At 31.5% G+C, this 23,920-nt stretch overlaps 1 protein-coding gene across 10 annotated transcripts in view; it reads right to left on the bottom strand.

The window, feature by feature from the left end:
- LOC139486261 (uncharacterized) overlaps positions 1-23,920 on the bottom strand; it is a 91,954-nt gene that overhangs the window by 34,260 nt on the left and 33,774 nt on the right. For 3 of the 10 annotated variants that reach the window (XM_071271056.1, XM_071271053.1, XM_071271058.1), the window contains 5 exons: positions 8,182-8,328; positions 5,631-5,876; positions 4,180-4,398; positions 3,753-3,946; positions 2,785-2,995 (listed from right to left, as the gene is read on the bottom strand). In XM_071271056.1, the coding sequence (XP_071127157.1) occupies positions 2,785-2,995; positions 3,753-3,946; positions 4,180-4,398; positions 5,631-5,876; positions 8,182-8,328 (1,017 nt within the window). Of the gene's footprint in view, positions 1-2,784; positions 2,996-3,752; positions 3,947-4,179; positions 4,399-5,630; positions 5,877-8,181; positions 8,329-11,618; positions 11,811-12,252; positions 12,424-16,934; positions 17,094-23,920 lie in introns of those variants that run through there. The other 7 variants (XM_071271054.1, XM_071271052.1, XM_071271050.1 and 4 more) reach the window with 7 other exon arrangements.

Genomic DNA, 23,920 nt, shown 5'->3' with positions numbered 1-23,920 from the left:
CGTGGCTGTTAATTGGTTTATTGCCAATCGTATGAACTGAAAATTAATGACGCGTGACAACATCATCTGATTAGCCAGATTTATTACCTTTGTACATTTAATCGATCTTGATTGCACCTGTGTTCTTTAAAATACGGTATTCAAATGTCCTTTCATTGTCAGATAAAAGTGTGACATTTTTATTTAAAATAAAATAATTATTTTTGTATGTATATGCTCATGTCATTGTCTTATGACAGGCAACGTACAACGTATAAAAATACAAATAAAACACTTATTTTGTATTTTCATTATAGTCCGATCCGGTCATAATTTTTGTTTTTTCAACAAAGATGATTTTACCACAATCAGAACCTTTTATGACCTACTCAGTGAGCAATATTCGGTTCATTAATAGTTCAATATTATATAATTAATATCAACTGGCTTAAATCAGAATGATGTTTTTACAGTTATATGTTCAATCTAAATTAAACCCAAGAGTTAATTTATCAGATCAACAAGTGAACTCTGTTTAATACTTTCAATTTATTTTGAAATGTAAAATATTATGTTTCACTACCTCGGTAGATTACCGACTTGAAATATTTGAATTTAAAAAAGAAACTGTAAAGTGACAAATAGTTTTGTATGTATGCAATGTGGCAGCCCTTTATTCATAAATACTGAGATACATTCGCCGCCTGGACACAACACAATAATTATTATTTATATGGAGAAAAAAATCATGTGTTTTTTTTATCCAAAATGATCTGTTATTGATCTTTAATTATTTAAAATAAAATTGGATTAGCGCAATCCGTCCGTATTTTACTGCTTGTTAAAATCCTCGGCGAAATATAAAAAGAAGTATTTCAACAATTTATAAAATAGAATATTAAAATGAAATTATATCCTATTTCAAGAAAGAAATATGTAAAAAAATAATTGGATCGGATTTTTACGATATCGACAAATTTTCACAGAGGATCTCTACCAACGCCCATCAGGATCTGAACGATATATGCTTCCTGTTTTCATCTACCATTAATATATAGTGTTGACTATGGATGTATAAATAATGTCCGGTTTTATGTCCTCTGTTGACTGAGAAACGTAAAAATAAAAGACTGATGTTGGTTTATTCAGAAAAGAAATATAATTTAGAATCCGGTTAATCAATTGTAAAAGGACCTTCTAGAGCCTCAATCTTAACGCACACACATTTATGTCAATTATTTACAAAGCAAGTTTAAACCTTGAATGAACTTTCCCACGGTTATCCAGAAAGGTCACCTGAATTTCCTGTTACATGATACTATTTCCCGCCAAATAAAAATCTCGTGGACAAAATTGATGTCACTATTTTTAGCATTCAATATTGTGAGCGAAGTCAAGTTCAAGTTCAACTACGCACTGTTGATCACTGAGATGCGTATCTTCTTCCCACGGCAATTAATTGCTTTAAAAATATTTAAAGATCACTCTTCTAAATACAACACAAAAGTTCACATTCATTGTGCGTAAATGAAAATTATGCAACGACGAGTTGATGCAGCTATAGAAGTAATCCTGTTGTAGCCGAAATGTATTATTTATCCTAAAGTAATGATAACAAACCGTGAAGAGAAAATGCCGTAGACTTATTAAGCATAAGGAATGTTGAATGGTTTTTCCTTTTTTTCTTGCATATTGCATATACAAGTTTTAAAACGTTATTTTCTTTCTTTCTCACATTTTATACGTACCTTCAGCGTTAATTTCCGTTTATTTTCACGCAAGTATGTCTCTTTTCGTAACTTAAGTTATATAAATTACAGATAAAACAAATCGAGATCATAATTAAGTATAGATTATTTTTTATAAAACATTAATGCAATTGTAAGCATTAACAACAACCTTTTGCTTTTTAAAACTTTTATTTTGTAATCGTAAAATGGAAATTGCGTAGACTTATTAGCATAACAGATAGTGAATAATACTTTCTTTTTTACTTGTATAAACAATTTTGAGACCTGTAATTTTTCTTAACACTGCCCTAATTTATTCAGCGTTAGTCTCTGTTTAGTGTTACACAATTATATCTCTTTTAGTAAATTAAATATTTATTAACTGATAAAAAACGGAAGTCAAAATCAAATATAGTTTGTTTTTAAAACTTGATTTAAATGTACAGAGTCAATGCAATTAAAAGAATTAACAACAACGTTTTGATTTTTATTTAATCTTTCAATTGTTTCAAGCAATCAGATATAAACTGATAATCAATAGACAGGAAATGCAATTGTTTAATTACATAAGAAATCTCGCATACCTTGACTGTCGCTTGCCGGCATAGATCAGAAGGATTAGGGCAATTAATAACCTGGTGTGATACCGTGTCACTCCAGACTGGGAGAGATGTCGCTAATACAATAAACAAAAGGTAACGGATTTACGCGAAAGTCGGAGGGAATACTCCCAATTTCTCCGAGAATTTAGGGAGTGATGTCGGAGTTTCCAGGTGTTACACCAGAAAAAAACTCGGTATATGGAGTATGGGATGGCTTTCACGAAAACTGTACTGTATATGGCATGTGTTTGGGCATCTTTAAATGCTTTGACCTATAGTTCATTTTACCTACAAGGTCTTGGTAGATGATTTAATTTGGTTCATTAGCATCATATGTTTATTTTTCACAGAAGAATTTACTTCTTTTTTTTATTGATAAATTATTAAAATATTCCAATTTCCTCAGTTATAAAATATCCCTGACATGAAAAAACACATATGTTTTTTTTTCATTTTCATACTTATCAATTTACCTGAACAATTTGTTGTAAGATATCCATTGTTCCTTCATCACTCTCATCATCATCAATACCTTTAGGCTTCAAAGATTCATAGGCACTGGACCATGTCTCGTCAAACAGCTCCGCAAATCTCTCTCCAAGTTTCTGGGGTCTATTCTTGTCTCCAAGATCTGTAAATCCAGGGTCCCCATCAGCCAACTGCTGACTGGCAATGCCACTCAACCTATTTAACATTTACATAAAGTTGTGAATGGAAATGGGAAGTGCATCAAAGAGACAACAACCCTACCAAAGAGCAAACAAGAATGTGTCCATAGTACACAGACGCCCCACTCGCACTATCATTTTCTATGTTCAGTAGACCATAAAATTGGTGTCAAAACTATAATTTGGCATTAAAATTAGAAAGATCATATCATGGGGAACATGTGTACTAAGTTTCAAGTTGATTGGACTTCAACTTCTTTAAAAACTACCTTGACCAAAAACTTTAACCTGAAGCGAATGGGCCCACGGAAGCACAGACGGACAAACGGAGGCACAGACCAGAAAACATAATGCCCCTCTACTATCGTAGGTGGGGCATAAAAACAAATGATGGCCACCAATTGGTATTAACATATATTCTGATTATGGAAGAAATACATATTCAAAACAAATAATGCTCAATCAAACAAGAGGTTCCCCATGAACTATTAAGACCTTACTATTGTGAAACCTTTCCACAAAATAACTTTTTTTTATGTCAAGGTATTTAAATGTTTGCAAGTTCACCTGGCCCATTATTTAATTACAACAGCTATTTGTGTGGAGTTAAATCATTGAATCTTCAATATTTTTTCTTAAAAGTCAATAATTTCATTTATTAGTTTAGCTTTCTAACTTAAATCAAGGTTACTTAATTTTTTACTTGGGAAAGTGCAATAACTTAATTGTCAGCAAAACAAATGTTGGTTTACAGTTATAAAAAGAAATCCTACCTGCTAGCTAAATCCTCAATCTGATTTCTCTGGCTAGTAATGGTTTCTTTAAGCTTTAGGTATTCAAACAACGGAAGCATTTTGAATTTGTCTATTGGTCTGAGTTCCTTACTCGCTGCTTTCTTAAATCTAGATTTCATTTCACTGACAATTTCTTTATATTGCCCTTGTTCTATGTCTATACCTTGCGGGATCTACAGATAAATTGAAACGATTATAAAACGTCGAATAAAAATTAGTTTCTGTGGATTTCCTTTTATTCCTGGAAAACCTTTTTTGTGGATTTCATGAGTACAGATAAACCACAAAGAGAAGGTTCCATAAGGCCCTAAAACGACCCTTAATTTAAGTTTTAATTTCAAATTAAGAATTTTTTTTTTATGTAACTGGGTTGCTGTCTTAATTGTAAAGAGAAATAACAACTTACGGTGGCCATCATTTTCTGTGAAAGCATATGCTGTTCCAATACAGTCAGTTTATGATATTCTTCAGCCGCTTTAACAGCAGCTTTTTTTACTTTGTCGTCTTTTGGATGGTCAAGTATTGTGCATATTGCAGCATATAAAGGTCTAAATCTTGGAACAGTCCGAAATTCATTCATGTTGAACGGTGGACATTTTATGTCATCCATTTTTACTCTTCTCAACTGTAAAAAAAAAATTACATCTAGAAATCAAATCATGTACTGTAAATTCAGAAATTGTTTTGTGCATTTATTATAGCGATTTTGTCATTTTGACTAAAAATGCAATTCAAAATTTTGATTAATATAAAATATTTCAAAATGTGAGTTTTAATTATTGCGATTATAAACCTGTCACATTTTTCCCATTAATAAAAACATTGCAATAATTTCTGAATTTACAGTAATTCTGTAAGTTCATTGAAAGTTAAACATTGTGGCAGTATCTATTAGATTTATCAACATTTGTACAATACAGTCACTTTTCCTTATTTAAGCAAATCAGAAACATCCTCTTTTCCGCGATTTTAACAGAAAGAGACTTATCACCGGATTTTAAGTGAATTTTCTTAGTCAAAGAACAAAATCATCAAACCAGAACAAAATTCAAACTTGATCTGACACTTTCAAGCATGATCTAGGAAAAATAGTTCGGACTAACAGATTTACAGACAGACAGACAGACAGAGTGTAAACCTAAAGTTCTCTGGGACTTTGTGGGTAGAGGACTAATTATATCCTGAATTCCCAATAATTTAACTAGCTATTCCTAAATTCCCGTGAATTAAACAGCTTAATTCAAATGTCCTAAAAATAGTCCCTCATTAAACCTCTGTTCTGTTCATTCTTTTTGGAGTTCATTAATACCCTCAGGAAAATTTTTGTGATTTATTTTATATACCTGTTAATATATCATTTGATTGAGTTAAGCCATTTCAATTGATATTTTATAGAGTGTCTTTCTATGTTGTGGTGTAACACACTTGTTTTAGATAAGAGTGAAAGTTTGGTACCATTAAATCGTTTAAAACAGGCTGCAATTGTTTACACCTGTCCTAAGTCAGGAATCTGTTATTCAGTAGTTGTTGTTTGTTAATATGGTACAAAAGTGTTGCTTGTCTCACATTTTTTATATAGATAAGACCGTTGGTTTTCCCAATTGAACGGTTTTACACTAGTAATTTTTGGGGCCCTTTATAGCTTGCTGTTTGGTGTGAGCCATGGCTAAGTGTTGAAGACCGTACTTTGACTTATAATGGTTTACTTTGATAAATTGTGACTTGAATGGAGTTGTCTCATTGGCACTCATACCACATCTTCTTATATCAATGAATTTCAAATGAGTTTTGAATGAAAGTAAAATAGAGTTATTGCCTATTAATTATATGCTACAATTTACTTATTTTCAAACTTACAGTTCGGCGCCATTGTTTTGCCAGCAGACGATAAAAGTTGTACTCTGCCTGTGCACGTGACAACGATTTCGGTTCAAAATATTCGTGGTGTGTCCATAATAACGCAAGAATATCTTGCTGGGAATCATCTCCTTCTTTCTCGTCGTCTGAATTTTCACCATCTGGATGAGGGAATCCAACATCGGCAAAGCGATGCATATGATGATGTGCTCTCCAAAGGTGCTCAGAAATTCTTTGAGCCTCCTGCTGTTATTGACAACAAAACATTTAATTCCACAATTTTGGGGTTTTTTTTAATTATAAAAGACTTTTTTAATTCCAAATGGCTATAAACAATGCTGTAATACATTTCATTAAGTTTTGAACATACATAAAATTTTGCCAATAGTCGTTAAACAGCCAAAAATAAAACAACCTCTTATATAAATACAACAACTTTTGTGAACCATCAGTGTAGATTTATGAGGGTCTGGATGAGGATCTTCAAATATTTCTTATTCCTTATTTTTTTTAAACATTTTCCCCCATTCTTTAATCATTTTGCTTATTATTATCTATTCTTTATATTTAAGCCCACACATTATTCTGTGTTCTTTTTTTTTTTTGGGGGGGGGGCCCAATTTTTTCTTTTTATGCTTTTTGGGTACATCATTGTTTATTCTGTGAAGCCTATCCAGACCATATTGTTAACATCTCTTTTGGTTTAATTAAGCAATATTGCTGCTGTTATATTGAACCACACCTCTTATCTTTTTTATTCATATCAGGACAAAAATTGAAAGAAGGCCCTTAACAGTAGTTCCAACATACTTAGAATATTGTTTTCTGTATCTCATTTTACTAAGAGCAGTCAAAACTAGAGGCTCTTAAGAGACAGTGTCGCTCACCTTGGTCTTTGTGCATATTAAACAAAGGACACAGGATTCATGACAAAATTGTGTTTTGGTGAAGGTGATGTGCTTGCAGATTTTACTTTACTAAACATTCTTGCTACTTACAATTTTCGCTAATTATAATAAACTTTTAAAGATACAAAGGAAAGTATTTCATAAAAATTTATGAAAATTTACCAAATTAAAGAAAATTGATAAGAATTGACTATAAAGGGCAATAACTCCTTAAGTGGTCAACTGACCATTTTGGTCATGTTGACTTATTTGAAGATCTTACTTAGCTGAACATAATTCCTGATCAAAGTTTATCTTTATCTATAATAGTATTCACAATAATAACCAAAAACAGCAAAATTTCTTTAAAAAATACCAATCAGGGGCAGCAATCCAACAACAAGTTGTCTAATTCATCTGATAATATCAAGGCAGATAGATATTTATTTTTTAAACAATTTAACCTCTTGACAGATACGCTCTAAATGTTATGGTTTCAAACAAGATACCCTTATAATGATTGTGGCTAAGTTTGGTTAAATTTGGCCAAGGAGTTTCAGAGAAGATTTTTGTAAAAGATTACTAAGACATGTAAGATTAACAAAATATGGTTAAAATTGACTCTAAAGGGCAATAACTCCTTAACTGACCATTTCGGTCATCTTGACTTATTGGTATATTTGACTTTGCTGAATACTATTGCTGCTTACAAATAATCTCTTTCTATAATAATATTCAAGATAATAACACAAAAAAGCAAAATTTCCTTGAAATTACCAATTTTTCCATTTGTAAAGAGGCATAACCCTATTCTTGACAAAGAAAGATAACTCAAATTTATTGCCTTGAAAATACAAAAATGGTTGTTTTTGACCCTTTAATCCTAGACTGTTTGCCCCATAACCCACAAAATATATCCCAACCTTCTACTTAAGGTATTAAACATTGTGGTACAATTTCAGAACAACTGAAATACTTATACACAACTTTTTGTACTGACATAAGATAAATGCATGTTTAGGGCCACGTTGGGCCCCAATTCCTAAAACTTAGGGACCATAACCCACAAAATCAATCCCAAGCTTTCTTTTGTAGTTAAAAGCATTGTGTAAAATTTTTATTGATTTCTATTAACTTATACAAAAGTTATTATCTGGAAACCATCCATTTTCAGACGACGCTGACAACGAGGACAAAGCTGCCACAGTGGCGGACATGATACCAATATATGAACGCAAAATTTGTTGCCGTCTTATAAAAGTATCAAGTCAGTATCTTCAAGGACCATAATAAAATCAGCAGACTGCATGATACAAAATTTGTCTGGATAAAACATAACGCCATGTTTTTCAAACCAATAACTATAAGCATGACAATGAAAAGTGTGGATAACTAATAATGTTAGTGAATTTCTATGTCTAAGGATCATAACTTTGCACAAAATCATCAGACTGGAAAAAAGTTGGAACTTGATCTGTTTCTTGACAATTTTGATATAACTATACATGTATATACCAATTATCCAATCAATATCTTAAAAAAATGAGGAAAACATTGTAGAAACCTTATTTGACAGACTGATAGATAGACAGACAGACACACTGACAGAGTGCACACTTTGTCGGTAGGGGACTGATTATGCACAGATCCATAATAAATCTTACTTCTTTTGGTGTTTGTGATTGTGAGGCGCCACCTGTCTGTGGTCCAGATGTATCCATTTTTTCTTGTCCTTTCTGTTGGTTTAGCACAGTCTTGTTCATTTCTGCACTAGCTGCTCCAAAATCATGACGTCCTTTACCCGTTGATGCCTTAAAAACAAAATATTACATTGTACACCTGGAAACATTTCGACTACTTTAAAAAATAGTTTCAGAAATATTCTGCACAATTTAAGTTCCAGATTCACCACTGACCCAGCTTTATACTGACTGGCTATAAAAACACATCACTATTTTTTTAGATTTTATTTACATAATCATGTTTGATCTTCATACATCAACTAATTGAGCTTCTTTCTCTTTGGAAAAAGCAACATCTGACCTACCTGTAGTTATTAAACATACTGCATTTTTGAGATCGCAAGAATTTCAGAAAGCCAAATTTTCAAAATAATAAAAGATGTTTTTATTTTTTTTATCTTTGTGAAACAGTTCATTCAATCCTTGGCCACACATAAATCAGTTAAAAAATGTTCCATCCCCATATTGCTAAGACTAAGGAATAAAAAAAACAGAATCAACCCATTAAAATACTGCAAACAGGAAAACATGAACGTGCTGCAACCAGACAATTTGAGGTCAGAAACTGGTCTTATTGTCCTTTTGACAATGATATCGGTAGACGGGATTTGTCAAAAACCATCAATGGGTGGAACAACTGCAAAATTAGAAGGTGCAAAACAGAACCCAAAACGTGCCAAACAGATTTTTCTATGGTTGGGTTATTGTCTCTTTGACACATTCCCCATTTCCATTCTCAATTTTAGAATTGAATGACCTTTCTGACAATTATTTTGACCTTTGTTACAGGCAGTCATTGCTTTAAATGGTGACACGTTCATTAGTAAGGGGTAAACCAGGGTTTTTGTGTATACAACAATATTTGAATATTGAAAATGACGTAATCAATTCATCTTTGGAACTTGAATGTTTTTTAATCATTGAAGTAATGAAAGAACTTTCCGTTCATAAGTTTGTTTACAAAAAATTTTATATTTGAATATGGGAATTAAAAAGAGTAATCTAGTGTTGCATTTCTAAAGTTGGTCAGTATAACTATAATAATTTCTATATAATGTAAATATGTTCATTTTTTTTTAAAATCCCTTTTTGAAATGAAACTTTATCTTATCATATCTCTTAAATATGCATGAATAATCAATATTGAGATCTTGAATATCAAAGATTTAAAACGAGCTTCACACTGTACCGTGTGTACAAACACAATTCAAATGCAAGCATTTTCAGAAATGAACAGCCAAAATTTGCACTAAATTTACAAAAAAACTAATAGCTACTACATTGTATTTAAACCTAGAGGTATACAGAACTTTTTAATGACAAATACAACACGCGAAATGGGAACAAACTTCGGACATTTCGTATGTACAAAAACTCTGTGAACATTGAAACATACGTTAAATTAAACATTTCTAGAATGGAGAGACGAACTATGGCCCTCTTCCGCTCAGGCTCTCTTCCTCTCGCAATTGAAGTAGGGAGATACTCCAGGCCGCCTATTCCTACAGAGGAACGATTATGTGTATTGTGTGATGCTAGAGCAATTGAAGATGAAAAACATTTCCTACTGGAATGTCCTTTGTATAGTGACCTAAGATATGACTTATTTTACGAATGTTGTAAACACATTACGAATTTTGACAATCTGAACATTAATGACAAATTTTTAAGTATTATGAATGGCACTGAAATCCAGCATTATTTTTGTAAAAGTCTACACAAATTTTTTATCCGTAGAAAATTATTTTTATAATGACTCAATGTCTTTTTTTTATGCCTAATTTAGACAAATTAAAGGGTTTTATTTATTTTATAAGTTTATATTCTATAAATAGTTAAATTTTTATTTTATTTATTAGACAATGTGATTCATGAACTGATATTCAATTATATATGGAAATCTTTGAGAATTTTATCATTTTTGTGACATAAGTATATGTTTTATATAAAACTAATTATTAGAGTTTTAAGCTGAGGATTATTTATTTGGGGAAAAAAAATGTATATTATTTTTAATATTTTATTTTTACGCTATTTTAATTTGTAAATATGTATTTGGTATAACAGTGTCTCGTAAGTCAGTTTTTGGCTGGATATTGGTTGTTTTATTATGGATGTATATTGTGTATGAATTATTTTATTGCAATCAATATGTGACACTTTAATAAACAAATTATTTATTTATTTATTTATTATACTTATAAAATGAGCAATGCTCACAAAATGATACCCATTACCCCACACAAAGTCTTTCAATGATTATTTGTTCCACCAAACAGAAGTTCCCCTATAAAAACTTTGTAATAAACAAAGCCTAGCTTATATATGTTCCTGATCTAATTAAAATCAGCAATTAGTTTTTGCTATAATACTCTCAACCCTAAGAGGAGTGTAGGGTATCACAACATCTGATTTTAATGAGATTAAACAAGTATTTTATACCCTGTAATTCAGTAAGGAATATTGCAATATTTGTTCTTGTGGAAATAATATTATAGAATATTTCTTCCATTTTGAACCTCAATTTATATGAAGGAACTATAAGTCTTTCATGACAACTTATATCTTTGATAAGGAAAATCCCAAAATATTATATGGTAAAGTTTTTGGGAAAATTCTGATTAGGGGTTTATAAGGGAGAAGGAATATATATGAGCATGATAAGTGTGACAGGATTGTTTCCCGTAGCATAACTAGCAGTTTCTTAGAGCTCTGTTGAGCTAGGGAAGTGCTTTTTTAGTTCAGTCAGTGGAAGTGCTGCTTTGTAACATATACATGATATAGATTCAGGATTTTCGAGTCACTGTGGAGACAATGTGATTTTCTTGTAAGAATCACAGGAGCAAAGCAGAGCAAAGCAAGGAAAGCTAATGACTAGCTGTACAGAGAATAATAGGATGATTGTTGAAAATGTGGACATTGCTATTAACAAAGTAAATGGTCTAATGGCTCTATAAATATTAGTCTGTACAATTAACTTACTTTATATCTTTCATTTTCAATGTACAATTGTAAAATGATTTAATCTAACATGGATAAAGAAAAGAATTTCAAGAACCTTTTTTTTCAAATTCATACCATTGTAAATAAAGTCATTGTAAATTTTTATTGATGACTTTCAATTCTTTTTTTTTAAATTGCTGTCCATTTTCCAAACTATTATTAAGGTTTATACAAATATGTTTTTGCAATCTACAAAGATAATTCATTCTTAAATTACATGAATTAAGCATACTCAGCTATGTAGTTGTCAAAGCCATATCAGATAAAACCAATTAATACAAAAGCATAGATTACATACATGTAGTTTAATGAGCAAGCATGATTGGGGGAATCAAAATATGAAATGGGTTATCTACCTTTCCTTGTAAAGCCTGTAATGTTCTTTCTGATTGTGTTAAAACAAAATAGTCCCAGGCTGCTTTTAAAGCAACTGGATTCCTGTTTATCTGATTTAGTATTGCTCTTGAAAGAATAGTATCATCAGCAGTCTTTTTAAATATCTCCATGTTAAATAATTTATCATCAGGAGTGTTTGGTAATCGTTTGAACTGCAATTAAAAACATATGAATGTTTTTATTGGTTTTTTTTTGTATTTTATAAATGCACTTACATGACTATTTAGTTAATGAATCTATAAGAAAAGAAAAAAATGTCTATTGATATGCATATTGCCATTAATTAAATTAAAAATTAATTTATTTTAAAGCAATCTTACATTATTTAATTTTAAACCTTTCGTTGACTAATTTGCTGTCTCTTGAAAATGAACATGTTAAAATTGTTTCCTCTTTTTTTAATAAAATTTATCTTTTAAATACTTCAGAAACAAATCTCAAAATAGTCAATTAAAAAAATAAGTTGTAAACATATTATATTGTCTTACATTACTTGTTTATAAGTCATGAAATTGAAACAATATTAAGTTATTTACCGAGTTTAATATAACGATTTAATAATTCATAAAGATTCAAGAATGAAAACACTGGTACCTGATCCTTTAAACTGCCTTTAAGGTCTCTTTCGGCATTTAGCAACATTTTGTATTGGTTTTGAGCCTCACCACGTTCAGTTTCACTTGCAAAATTTGCAAGGTCACTGACAAAATGATATAAATTATCTCGAACATGATCTTTCACCGATTCTGGTAAAGTAGGTATGACCTAAAATTGCAAAGTACTGCCTATGATATTGTTCATGATAGTTAATACATACATATATATACTTCTGAAAGCAGAGACCAATTTCATTGAGCTGCAATACCTCTATATCCATACAAAGTCGAAAATATACAATGATATATGTGATGTGACATATTAATAATATGAGGCAGGCATTACCTGTAAATGGGGACGAAGTCTGTATGAATTATTTTTTTGTAACTTAAATAGTTTAAAAAAAAAGAAACGGAAATACCGTAACGTTTCCGATTTTGGTTCTGTTGTTAGGGATTTGGTTGTGACGTTATTTAAATTAAGACGTCATATGCAATGTAAACAAAGAAACGCTATCATCAGGTAACGTTTTTCATATCAAGGAATTATTTAAAATGAAATTGGTATTGCGCATTCCTTCCTATTTTATACTAGACTGATAAATATATATTTTCCTCAAAGTTTCATACAAACGAGACCGGGAAAAGGAAGTACATTGTACATTTCTGCGCAGGTCCGGGATTTCAAAACACGACAAAAAAAAAATTGAACGATTTTGAGTTCATTAGTACAATGAAAAATTCGGGAAATTTTCCCGTATTTTTTTTTTATTGAATTTTCTACTGTTATTGGGGACTTCGTCCCCATATAAATGTAGTGTTTTGTACTTCCTAAATTTGTCTTTAAAAAACACATGAAACAATTTGTTTTCTACAGAAATAGCCCATTTTTGAGAAGATATCCAAATTCAGACCATTATTGATCAGTGTCATATATGCTCTTGCACATGCGCATTCAACATACTGCCTACACAAATTTTAAACTCTTTGTTTCAACACTTGCCCAATTGTTTTTTGGGTTTTTTTTTTTAACTTTAAATATTTTATTTCACTACTGAGAACAATGTCCTTTAGTGCTACAACAATGACACTAAGGTTCACTTGCCCAACTGTACCGCAATATAGCAGGCATCTTATATATAGTAATAAGAAGATGTGGCATATAATTGCAGATGAGACAACTGACCACCAAAGACAACATGATAGAGAGTATTTCACTGTACAACCTTTGACCATATAAGCCAAACCCATACTACATAGAAAGCTAAGAATGGCAAATGTAATGCAATTCACACAAGAAAACATTAATGAAAGATTTATATAGTAAAACAAAGAAAGAAAAATAAATATGATTAAATGATATCCAGCTAAATTATCTGCCCTTGATTTGAAATTATTATTACAATATTATCCCCCTTGTAAGATCATGGCTTTATGATTTAGTAATTACCTTCACTGAGTTCACAAAATCAGTTTTTCCCTGCTGGTCCTTTGAGCAAAATCTCCAGGTGCACACTATTATTTCTATTGCAAAACATCAAACTTATGTTGGTCCTTAATAAAATTTTAAAGGTTAAAACCTTCAGACCACCCTTTTTTGAGAACTCTGCTTAATAAATCTTTAAAAAGTATGTACACACTATTGCGTTGATCACATTTTAGCCTATTACCCTTGTGCAATATTTCTCAGTCAAAAAGACAAATCAGTCTGAATAAATCAGTTCCTCCCGGTAAACGTTCCCAGAGTCCTACTTACAAGGGCCTAAATTCCTAACACCATAAAAACTCTTTTCAAAACCTGGATTGTGATTGGTGCCCTGTAGGAAAGGTGACCAATCAGTAGTCATCTCAATTTTATTGCGATAGGTAAATCTTGAGCTAATTCTGAATGATAGATCAAAGATTTTTCATTGTCTATGCATTTATGCTTTATTGATGGCCATTGGTGGCTTTTGACCATTTCCATTCTCAATTTTATTTATTGAAGTAATCAAAGATCAAGGGATGATGACAACTGAATTATTCTGGTTATAGAAAACCAGAAAACAAAAAATCTTTGGTCAACTTTATCATTTTGTAAAGAGGTCTTCATTTACATGATTTACAATGTTTCAAAAAATATATTTACATCCACCTTTCATATATAAATTGTAAATTCAGAAATTAACATGATTAATGTGAGGTTTTTATTAATTCGAATAATGTGAGTCCTTGAGTATTGCAATAATAAGAACTTGCATTCTGATGTACATGATAAATGATGGATATTCCTATACTTTTATCCCTTAGCGATAATCAGGGGCGGATCCAGCCATTTTAAAAAGGGGGGTTCCCAACCCAGGATAAAGGGGGGGGGGGGGGGGTTCCAACTATATGTCCAATTCAAATGCCTTGATTGTACAAAAAAAGAGGGTGCCAACACCTGGATCTGCCACTGGCTGTATTTATTATAACTCTAAAGATTTTTTAAATAAACTCAAATTCATGAAAACAATTTCAATTGCAGAGAAAGAGATATGATATATATAAGTGCCATTTGCTCTTTAAACTGAAGAAATATATATAAATTATACAAGCCTTTAAAAACTATGTTAATCTATTTACTAAATAAAAAGGATGATATGATCTAGAAATTTCAGTGCAAAAATATCACTTGTGATGTTAGTGTGATGTCAATGATCATGTCAAAATTAAAATAAAATGGGCAATTGCACATTGGTTTTTTCATACCCGTAGCCAGAGGGGGTTCGGGCTACGGGCCTGGTTTTGACAAATCTAGATATGAGCCAAGACCTTCTCAAGAAATGTTAACCTATATAATTATCTTTCCTCAAGTCATCTCAGACAAGAATACCATTTTAGGTGCGGCCTTGTCTTACACTTAAAAACACTCAAATGATACGATCAGAAAATATGACTATATCAGCAGTCTTTCAGTTTTATAGTTAATAAAAGACGGGCTGAATACTAAACTTTTTTTCTATTCAATTTAGATCTTGTCATACATATTGAGTAAACACAGGACTATCTATTGTTGACAACTGCAACAACAATATGCTTTCCTTTAGATGTTTTTTTTTCTTGTTGGTTTTCTGTTTCATTTATTTATATGTATTGTCTATATATATCCCTTTTTTTCATAATATCATAATACAAATCTATACATTTATGAAAGACAAAATAAAACAAATATTTTGCTCAAACATGCATGTACCTGATAAGCATGATAAGACTAATTGTCTCACACTTGAAATAATGATGAGGCTGGATTTAACTGGCCCATCATAAAAATGTGTAGGAGTTCAATGAAAATGGAGTCACACCAAAAGTATTACACTCACTTAATATTTTGCCAATTATATACTGATTCCTCTTCCCACAGTTGTAACTAAACCAGAAGGGATCCAAATTATGAAACAAGTAGTAAAATTACATAAAATATATAAAATGGATAAATGGGGAGGGGTCCTAATGGAGTATCTTATAATAATAGTGCATAGACGACTTTCACCACCACCTCTTTTTATTCCAAATCCTGGCATCAAACCTAAATCACCTCTGTTTCATGTCAAAGCTCAAACAGACTGAGCTATATATATATAAACATGATAAAGCGGTCCTACTAAAAAGCGCTGGGAGGGCCCGAGAGAAGAAAAAGCGCCCAGGGAAGGAAAATTAGCGCCTGGGAGAATACAATAATAATATTTTATAACAATAAATTTTTTCCTAAAAAAATAATCATTGATTGTTTTGTCCTTAATATAAATGGGGATATGTACAATGCTACATCTAAAGTGTTGTTGCATTTTGACATTTTAGATTTCAAAATTGTATATAAGTAAGTCAATAAAAATAAATAAGAATATATATAGAAGAATCATGAACGATATTGTCCTCGATTAAAACGAATATTTTGTTATTTAAAAATAAATCTTCCGCATAAACTGTGATCCATTATTATCTGTCTTTCGAAATAGTACTCATATATTATTGTTAAAATTGAAACATTCATACTTGTTTTTGTGCTTTAATACAAATGTATAATATCTAAATTTGCAAATTACTTGTCTAAAATTAAAGAAAAAAATCAAAGTGCAATACTTATTTCAACATGTTCAATGACCATGATGACACAAAGTTGTCTCATGCCAATAAATTATCTATAAATTTTCCCCGGGCGGCTTTTCTTTTCTTCATGGTTTTTTTTTTCTTTCCCGGGTGCTTTTTCTTTTCCCTGGGTGCTGTTTCTTCACCCGTGCGCTCCCATATAATGAGGTACATCATTAGCTCTACCACTTACTACTTGCTAAGAATCTAATACACATGGGAACCTATCCTTGACCCGACCGTCCTATACATTTTAAAATCAAAGAATTCATATCGACACTGACTATTAAAATCTTTGTATGTCATGTATGTTATGTATGTATGTATGTATTGTATATAAATCTTTTTTTTTTACTCTGACAGTCCATTTTTTATCTACCTACAGTTATATTGTATGCAGTTTCTTATATTTATTTTTTAAATCTCAATTTTGGCTTTTATTTCATACTGCTTACAAAAAGTGATATTTTTCTACTTTCGATTTGGTTAATTTACTTCCCTGAAAATTTTATTATTTTTTAAGATAAAACATTCATTTTTGGTGAATTTATGAAGAAAATCATCCCCTCTTACTTTTTGGGTAGCCATTCTTCCGTCTGCAATTTTTAGTGACCGCTTCTTCAATTACACTGACAATATTCAACTATTCAACTATTTGGTTGGTCCAAGTCTATACACAGTTCATATTGAAGTTGTAATACGGAGTTATTTCCCATAAAAAAATCAACAAACAATATTCTGTCAGGATTATCTCCCTTTCTCCTATTTTTCAGTGTACAACAGGAAAAAATATGTATTGAATGTAATTATAAACTCAAAGATTTTAATTTTACTGTTAAAATGCTTTCATCATATACCCATTTGTTAAAACTCACCAAAGATGAGTGAATTTAGATAGATGTATGTTGATTATACGTACACAGGCTCTCTTAAAAACAAATACCTTTAAAAATAGCACACTGACCGGTACCTTGCCCAAATAATAGTGAATAGAGAGAAATGAGTAAAAAAAAAAAAAAGAAGAGATTTAATAGTAGGGTGCAAAAAAAGGGTTTCACTGTTGATACAAATATTAAAATAGCTTCAATGGAAACCCACTGGAGTCCCTTATCTTAATGCGTGGAGAAAAATTAGTGTTGCCGTATGAAATTGTGTTCTGCCGGATGTAATTTGAAATGCGAGTGAATGCATGTTTCGGGACTATCTGAATGGCCGAATTAATCTTTTTGTGTGTGCAATCTGTTTATTTGATATTTCATAGAAGATGATAAGGCAGGCAGACATTCTGTCGAGATCTCACAAAACATGTTTAACCCCGCTGCATTTTGCGCCTGTCCCAATTCAGGAGCCTCTAGCCTTTGTTAGTCTTGCATTTTTTATCATTTTTTATTGTAGCTCCTTTATATCTTTTCGGAGTTAAGTGTGACTTCATTTTCACTGAACTAGTACACATTTTTTTAGAGGGTAAGCTGAATCTCGCGTCCGGATGCGAAATTTTCTTGCAGTGTTGAACATCCATTGGTGGCCTTGGGCTGCTTTCTGCTTTTTCGTCGGGTTGCCTATGATGTCTCTTTGACACATTCCCAATTTCCATACTAAATTTAACATTCACATTGAGATAAGATGAGTTAGATAATACATCTTTATTTTAGATTACTTCATATCATTCTATTTTGTTGTAATAGTGTCATTTTCTGTGCTTAAATTACATATACTGACACTTATAGAATTATCACCATGGTTGTATTTACATTAGCAACATGATGTGTGCCACACGGAGAGCAGTATCTGCTCACCTGTAAGGATCACCTGAGATACCTCCAGTTTTTTTGGGTCTTTTTATAGTACGTGTTGTATTGCTCAAGGCTGTGTTATGTTTTGAAGACCCGTGATGTCTAGTGTTTTTTTTTCTTTTTTTCCATGACAATTTCGGTTCGTTTTCAGCATGTGTGGGTTTTATTTGAAGATCCCTTTGGTTTATCACCCTCTCTTTTATATTGAGTTCTATCTTTCCTTGTTATCGTCTAATTACAACCTCCTTACAAACAACGTTATTTTATGGCTAAGTTTGCCATGCAAATGCTCCAACATTCTTCTTTCAACATTCCACATAAAATATCCTTCGGTACCAATTTTGATGCACCAAATGCACATCTTGATAAGAAATGCCTCTTCAGTAATGTTCAAGGTCAAAATAAACGTGATGCTGCTTAACGAAATGAATAATCTTTCAACCAAAATAAACTGACATTTGGATGCTAGGTTTTAATTAGGTGCCAGAATTTCTTAGTTTTTGTACAATGTTGATTAATTTTCGGTTTTTTTTTTCTTTTCAGCTTAGGAGCTTTAATTATCCTTTATGGTATTGTCCACACTCTCTTCATTTCTCTGTTACTTAAGATGAACATGCTTTTAAACAGTCAGAATGTCTATCATAACAAACTGTTTTCATGTACTCATTTACTTTTTCCTTGATTCGTCCAAGCAGAATGTATACATGACCTTCTCACGAATAACAAAGAGACTGTCATATACCTTTAATACCCTGTTCATCTTAAGACGTTGTCATCTCATTAGAATGTTAACAGTTTGGTGATAATTTCAATCTATTCAAGCTATTTGACGAAAAAAAACTACGGATACATTTAGGTCTGCTTTACATCTAGACTTTGGTTAGAATTTAATAGCAAATAATTTCATTGTTAACTTCTCATTTTATGTATCCATATTCAAGCAGGACATGAATATGGCGCATATTCACATTCAAGGACTGGCATATCCAAGTTTGATTTCCTTGATCTTTGAATACGTTAATGACCTGACAGGGTTTAATGGTTAAATTCAACACTTTCTAAACATTTAATATCACTGACATCATATAAATCCTTATTAATTGTCATAAACAAAATGAAAAGAAAAAATCCGCAAAAAAATGAACTTTTTTATCCTTCCATTCGCCGAGCTAGTGTTTTTGCTGTGAAATGTGTTTAATTTATGTATTATTGTCATTTTTTCTAATTTCTTTTGTTACCTTTTCTGACATTAGACTCGGACTTCTCTTAAACTGAGTTTTACTATGCGTATTGTTGTGCGTTTGTTTTTTCTACATTAACTAGAGGTATAGGGGGACAGCTGAAGAACTCCTCCGAGTGCGGGAGTTTATCGCTGCATTGAAGACCCATTGGTGGCCTTCGGCTGTTGTCTGCTCTATGGTCGGGTTGTTGTTTCTTTGACACATTCCTCATTTCCATTCTCAATTTTATTTTATACTGTATGTCATTTTTGTTAAAATAAAAAAAATCCTCCTAATGTTGACTTTTGTTTACCAATGTTGTTTCGTTTTCTCTTGCTGTATTGTTAATATTATTTTAGATTTTTAACTTTTTTCATTTACGAGCGTCACTGGTGAATATTCTGTGAACAAAATGCGCGTCTGGCGTTAACATTTTTAGCCTTGTATCTGAAATGAGTTTATCGGATCTTATTTGTAACCTTCATATTTTTCGCTGTATCAAAAGTTACTTGTCTATTGGTACTACTTTATCAATATTTTTGTTTGTTGTTTCTAAATACAAATTTATACTTTTTTTTATATTGAACTAACGATCACTGTATATAGTTAACAGCTGCTTTGTTTCAGTCTTTCAGAGACGTCCAATATGTATTCTAAGACCAAATTAAGCTTCAATTTAGGGTAAATCATGATATAACATATTTTATAATATACAAACACAGGAAAAAGGTAAATTTATTTTATACTGCACTCGTTCTATTTGAGTCAAAATGCGTTGACTGTATATTTCTATGTCATATACAGTCACTGACCCGATATCACTTTTCCTCATGAATATTTAAATAGAAATTGCCGAAATAATATTGAATTATTCATACGACCTCTTCAACCTGTTCTTGTTTCCAATGTAAACAACGGTGCGTTTAACGACTCAAACTTGTTTCTTTTGCAAATTTTGGGAAACATATTTCACTTATTAATAACCTATAAATCATTATGTTTTATGTTTATTGATGATATTTTAGTCTGCAACGAATTCGTTCATCATTGATTGTGGTAATGATGTACATTTCATCGTGTTTTATATTTGAATTCTCCGTCTGTGTGATATGAGGCCTTTTTAAAGAGGGATTTTTCCCAATATTTAAATCAAATAAATAACATTAACACATTACACAACAATTGAAAATGTTTTTTTAGATTGCAGTATAAAGACAATAATAGTGCATTGACTTGACATATCAACGATATAAGAATTCGGCCCGAAACGGGGAAAATGCTCGGCACAGCCTCTCATTTCCCCGTTTCTAAGCCTCATCCTTATATCGTTGATATGTCAAGTCAATGCACTATTATTGTCTATATATAAAATACAAAATACAAATGATGACATAAATGCATTTTTCAAAGTTTACAGCATGATTTAGAATATTACTTCTCAAACGTGGAATTTTCCAAACAGTGTTCATTTGATTTTTTCTTTTCGTCAATATAAACACATATTATACATTTGTTTTTCTCCTGATGGAACGATTTCATATCGGATGTATCTCATTTGGTGTCCGGCATTTGTAAATTTTTCTCTTTTTAACTATAGAATCATTTACTAAATTGTTATTTTATTTATCTATTGTTGAAGGATATGATAAAAAGATCATTACAAGTCATTTTTCGTATCAAATGTGTTATCAGGTCCGTGTATATCTGCGTCCAATCGTTTTTCGTTTTGAAATATCAAAAACAAAAAACAAAAAACGAAAGTGTTTTCAATTTTCGTTTTTGACTTCTTAAAAACCAAAATGAAAAACAAAAGTGTTTTCGTTTTTCGTTTTTGATTTCACAAAACAAAAAACGAAAAAAAAAGTATTTTCATTTTTCAATTTTGATATCTCAAAAACTAAAATCGAAAAATAAAAGTGTTTTCATTTTTGATTTTTGATTTTACCAAAACAATAAACGAAAAACGAAAGTGTATTCAATTTATCTTTACCCCACACTGTTTAATTGTCATTCAAAAAATGACAATGTTGTCATTTGTCATTCATTTAAAGGACGTTAAAGTATACATGCACAGCGGTTGTCAGATTAATACTACTTTAATCGAAGATAATGTCGACGGATGCAAAAGTCTTTATCAATCTAAACAATAAGGGTGCGTGATCTTTACTTTTAAGTTTGGAGAGGTTAATCTAAGATGATAATAAAGAAGCGTAACTAGCCTCTTTTACAAATAAAGCAAACTATATATTGTATGCGAGGGAAGGGCTCAAGGACCCCAGAATAACTGGAAAAAATGATACAAAATCTTTCAGACCCTTTCTTAATCTAAAGCGCAAGTTTTGTTTTATCTATTTTATTATGTTCTGGTCTCGGAGCAAAATAAATAGATACAGTGTGTAAGACTTTGAGTATTTACATGTATGAACAATATCAAAAGACATATGTAGGATGAAGAAAACAATAATGTAATCCACAAAGTCAAGTGTGTGGCTATTGTTAGTTTAAACATATTTATTAATAGTGGATTGGAAATTTTCTGCCCGGAACGGGGATCGAACCAGGAACTTATGTTTTTGTAGTCCGATGCACTAACCTATGTTACTTTTGTGTAATGAGGATCAATGGTCTAGATCCTCGTTGAAGACCCTCCAGCTCCTTTCAAGACGAAGAACAGGAATAAAAGCCCTGTTCATTAATAATTTGTATTTTATCTATATATTGTGTGTGATTTTGTCCCGTGTACATTTACTCCACATCTCTTTATTTTCTATTTAGGACCTGGACACGGCTCAATGCTAGTTTAGCCCTCCAATGTTAAAGGTCATATGTTGGTTTTTTTTAAATTATTTGATGCCGTGGGATTGGGATTTTTAGCTTTAATGTAAACCATGTCCGGTTTTTAACTTGTATTTACAGCAAAGATAGCCAGTTTTGTGTTCTGTAATATACTGTAACAGTTTAATTTTACATGTCCGGTAGCATCGTAACTTCTCAAAACATCTTCCGAACAATATCTGGACATCGGTGTCGTGGGCATATACAATTACCAAACCACACATGAACGGTCTTTAGTCTTCGTAGATCTATTCTAACTTGAAGTATTTTTTAGTCTACGACAAGCAGAACATGATATTTTATACCATTGAAAATTGAAGCCATAGTCATGAAGATCGATTACTTGATTGGTGCTCCGTTAACGTAGCCGCAAAACAAAAACGCGAGAGCTACTTTTGAATATTTCTACAATTTTAAGTAGTTTTCCACTCACAAACACAATAATGTTTTTAACATTTATTAAAACATTTTTTTTACTTTTATATTGGTTTAAAATATCAATTTGACTTGAATTTGGAATCCCGCTAACATGTTTAACCCCGCAACATTTAAAATGTATGTGCCTGTCCCAAGTCAGGAGCCTGTAGTTCAGTGGTTGTCGTTTGTTAATGTGTTATCTTTTTTGTTTTTCGTTCAATTTTTGTGCATAAATTAGGCCGTTAGTTTTCTTGTTTGAATTGTTTTACATTGTCATTTCGGGGCCTTTAATAACTGACTACGCGGTATGGGCTTTGCTTATTGTTGAAGGCCGTACGATGACCTATAGTTGATAATTTCTGTGTTATTTTGGTCTTTTGTGGAGAGTTGTCTCATTGACAATCATACCACATCTTCCTTTTTATATTTATATGAGTATATTAAATAAACATGTATATAATAAGGAGATTTGGTATTAATGCAAATGAGTCAACTATCCCATAAAGTTCAAATGTGGTGGATGTAAGCAATTATATATAGGCAACCATATAATCTTCAACAATAAGAAAAAAACATACGGTATTGTCGGCTACAATAGTCCATGAATTGAAAAATATGAAACATTTCAATTGAGAAAAATAACGGCCTATTTTAAACAACATGAATTATGAAAAACACATATAAAAGACATCAACAAACGACAACCACTGAACTACATGCTCCTGGGTTGGAGCAGGCACATGCAATATATTGCGGTGTTTAACATGCTTGTTAGCAGCTGGACAGTTTTGTTACAGCACAGCATAAGAACAAACTATACAAATCAGTGGAAAGGGCTTAACGCATGAGATCGATACAAAACAGAACAAAAAAAACATACCGAATGTGGCAGGGTATTTTTACCTCGTTTTCAAACAATCAAAGTACTGAAGTACTGAACATCGAATAACTACAAATTTTTTTGGATTGTCACAAGCACTTGTCTCAGAAAAAAAATCACATCTCTATACCTGAAAGTGAAGTTAATGTACAGATATATTTGTTTTGAAACTCAGTACACATATTCTATATCATATGATCTTTTTAATTTAAATGCCAAATATAGAGTTCTGACCCTCAATTCCACGGTCCACTAGACATGGAAACTGATAGTGCGAGTGGGGCATTTATGTACTATGGACACATTCTTATTCAAATCCTTTATTAAAGAAGTCAGTAAATTTACTACAGATAATACTACATTTGTAAATTAGACGAACTAATCTAATTAAAAGGGATATCTCTGATTTCGTTA

Source organism: Mytilus edulis, chromosome 8, assembly GCF_963676685.1.
Source record: "Mytilus edulis chromosome 8, xbMytEdul2.2, whole genome shotgun sequence".
NCBI lineage: Eukaryota > Metazoa > Mollusca > Bivalvia > Mytilida > Mytilidae > Mytilus > Mytilus edulis.
Note: the sequence above shows the minus strand (reverse complement) of the source record. Positions and strands in the feature narration are given on the sequence as shown.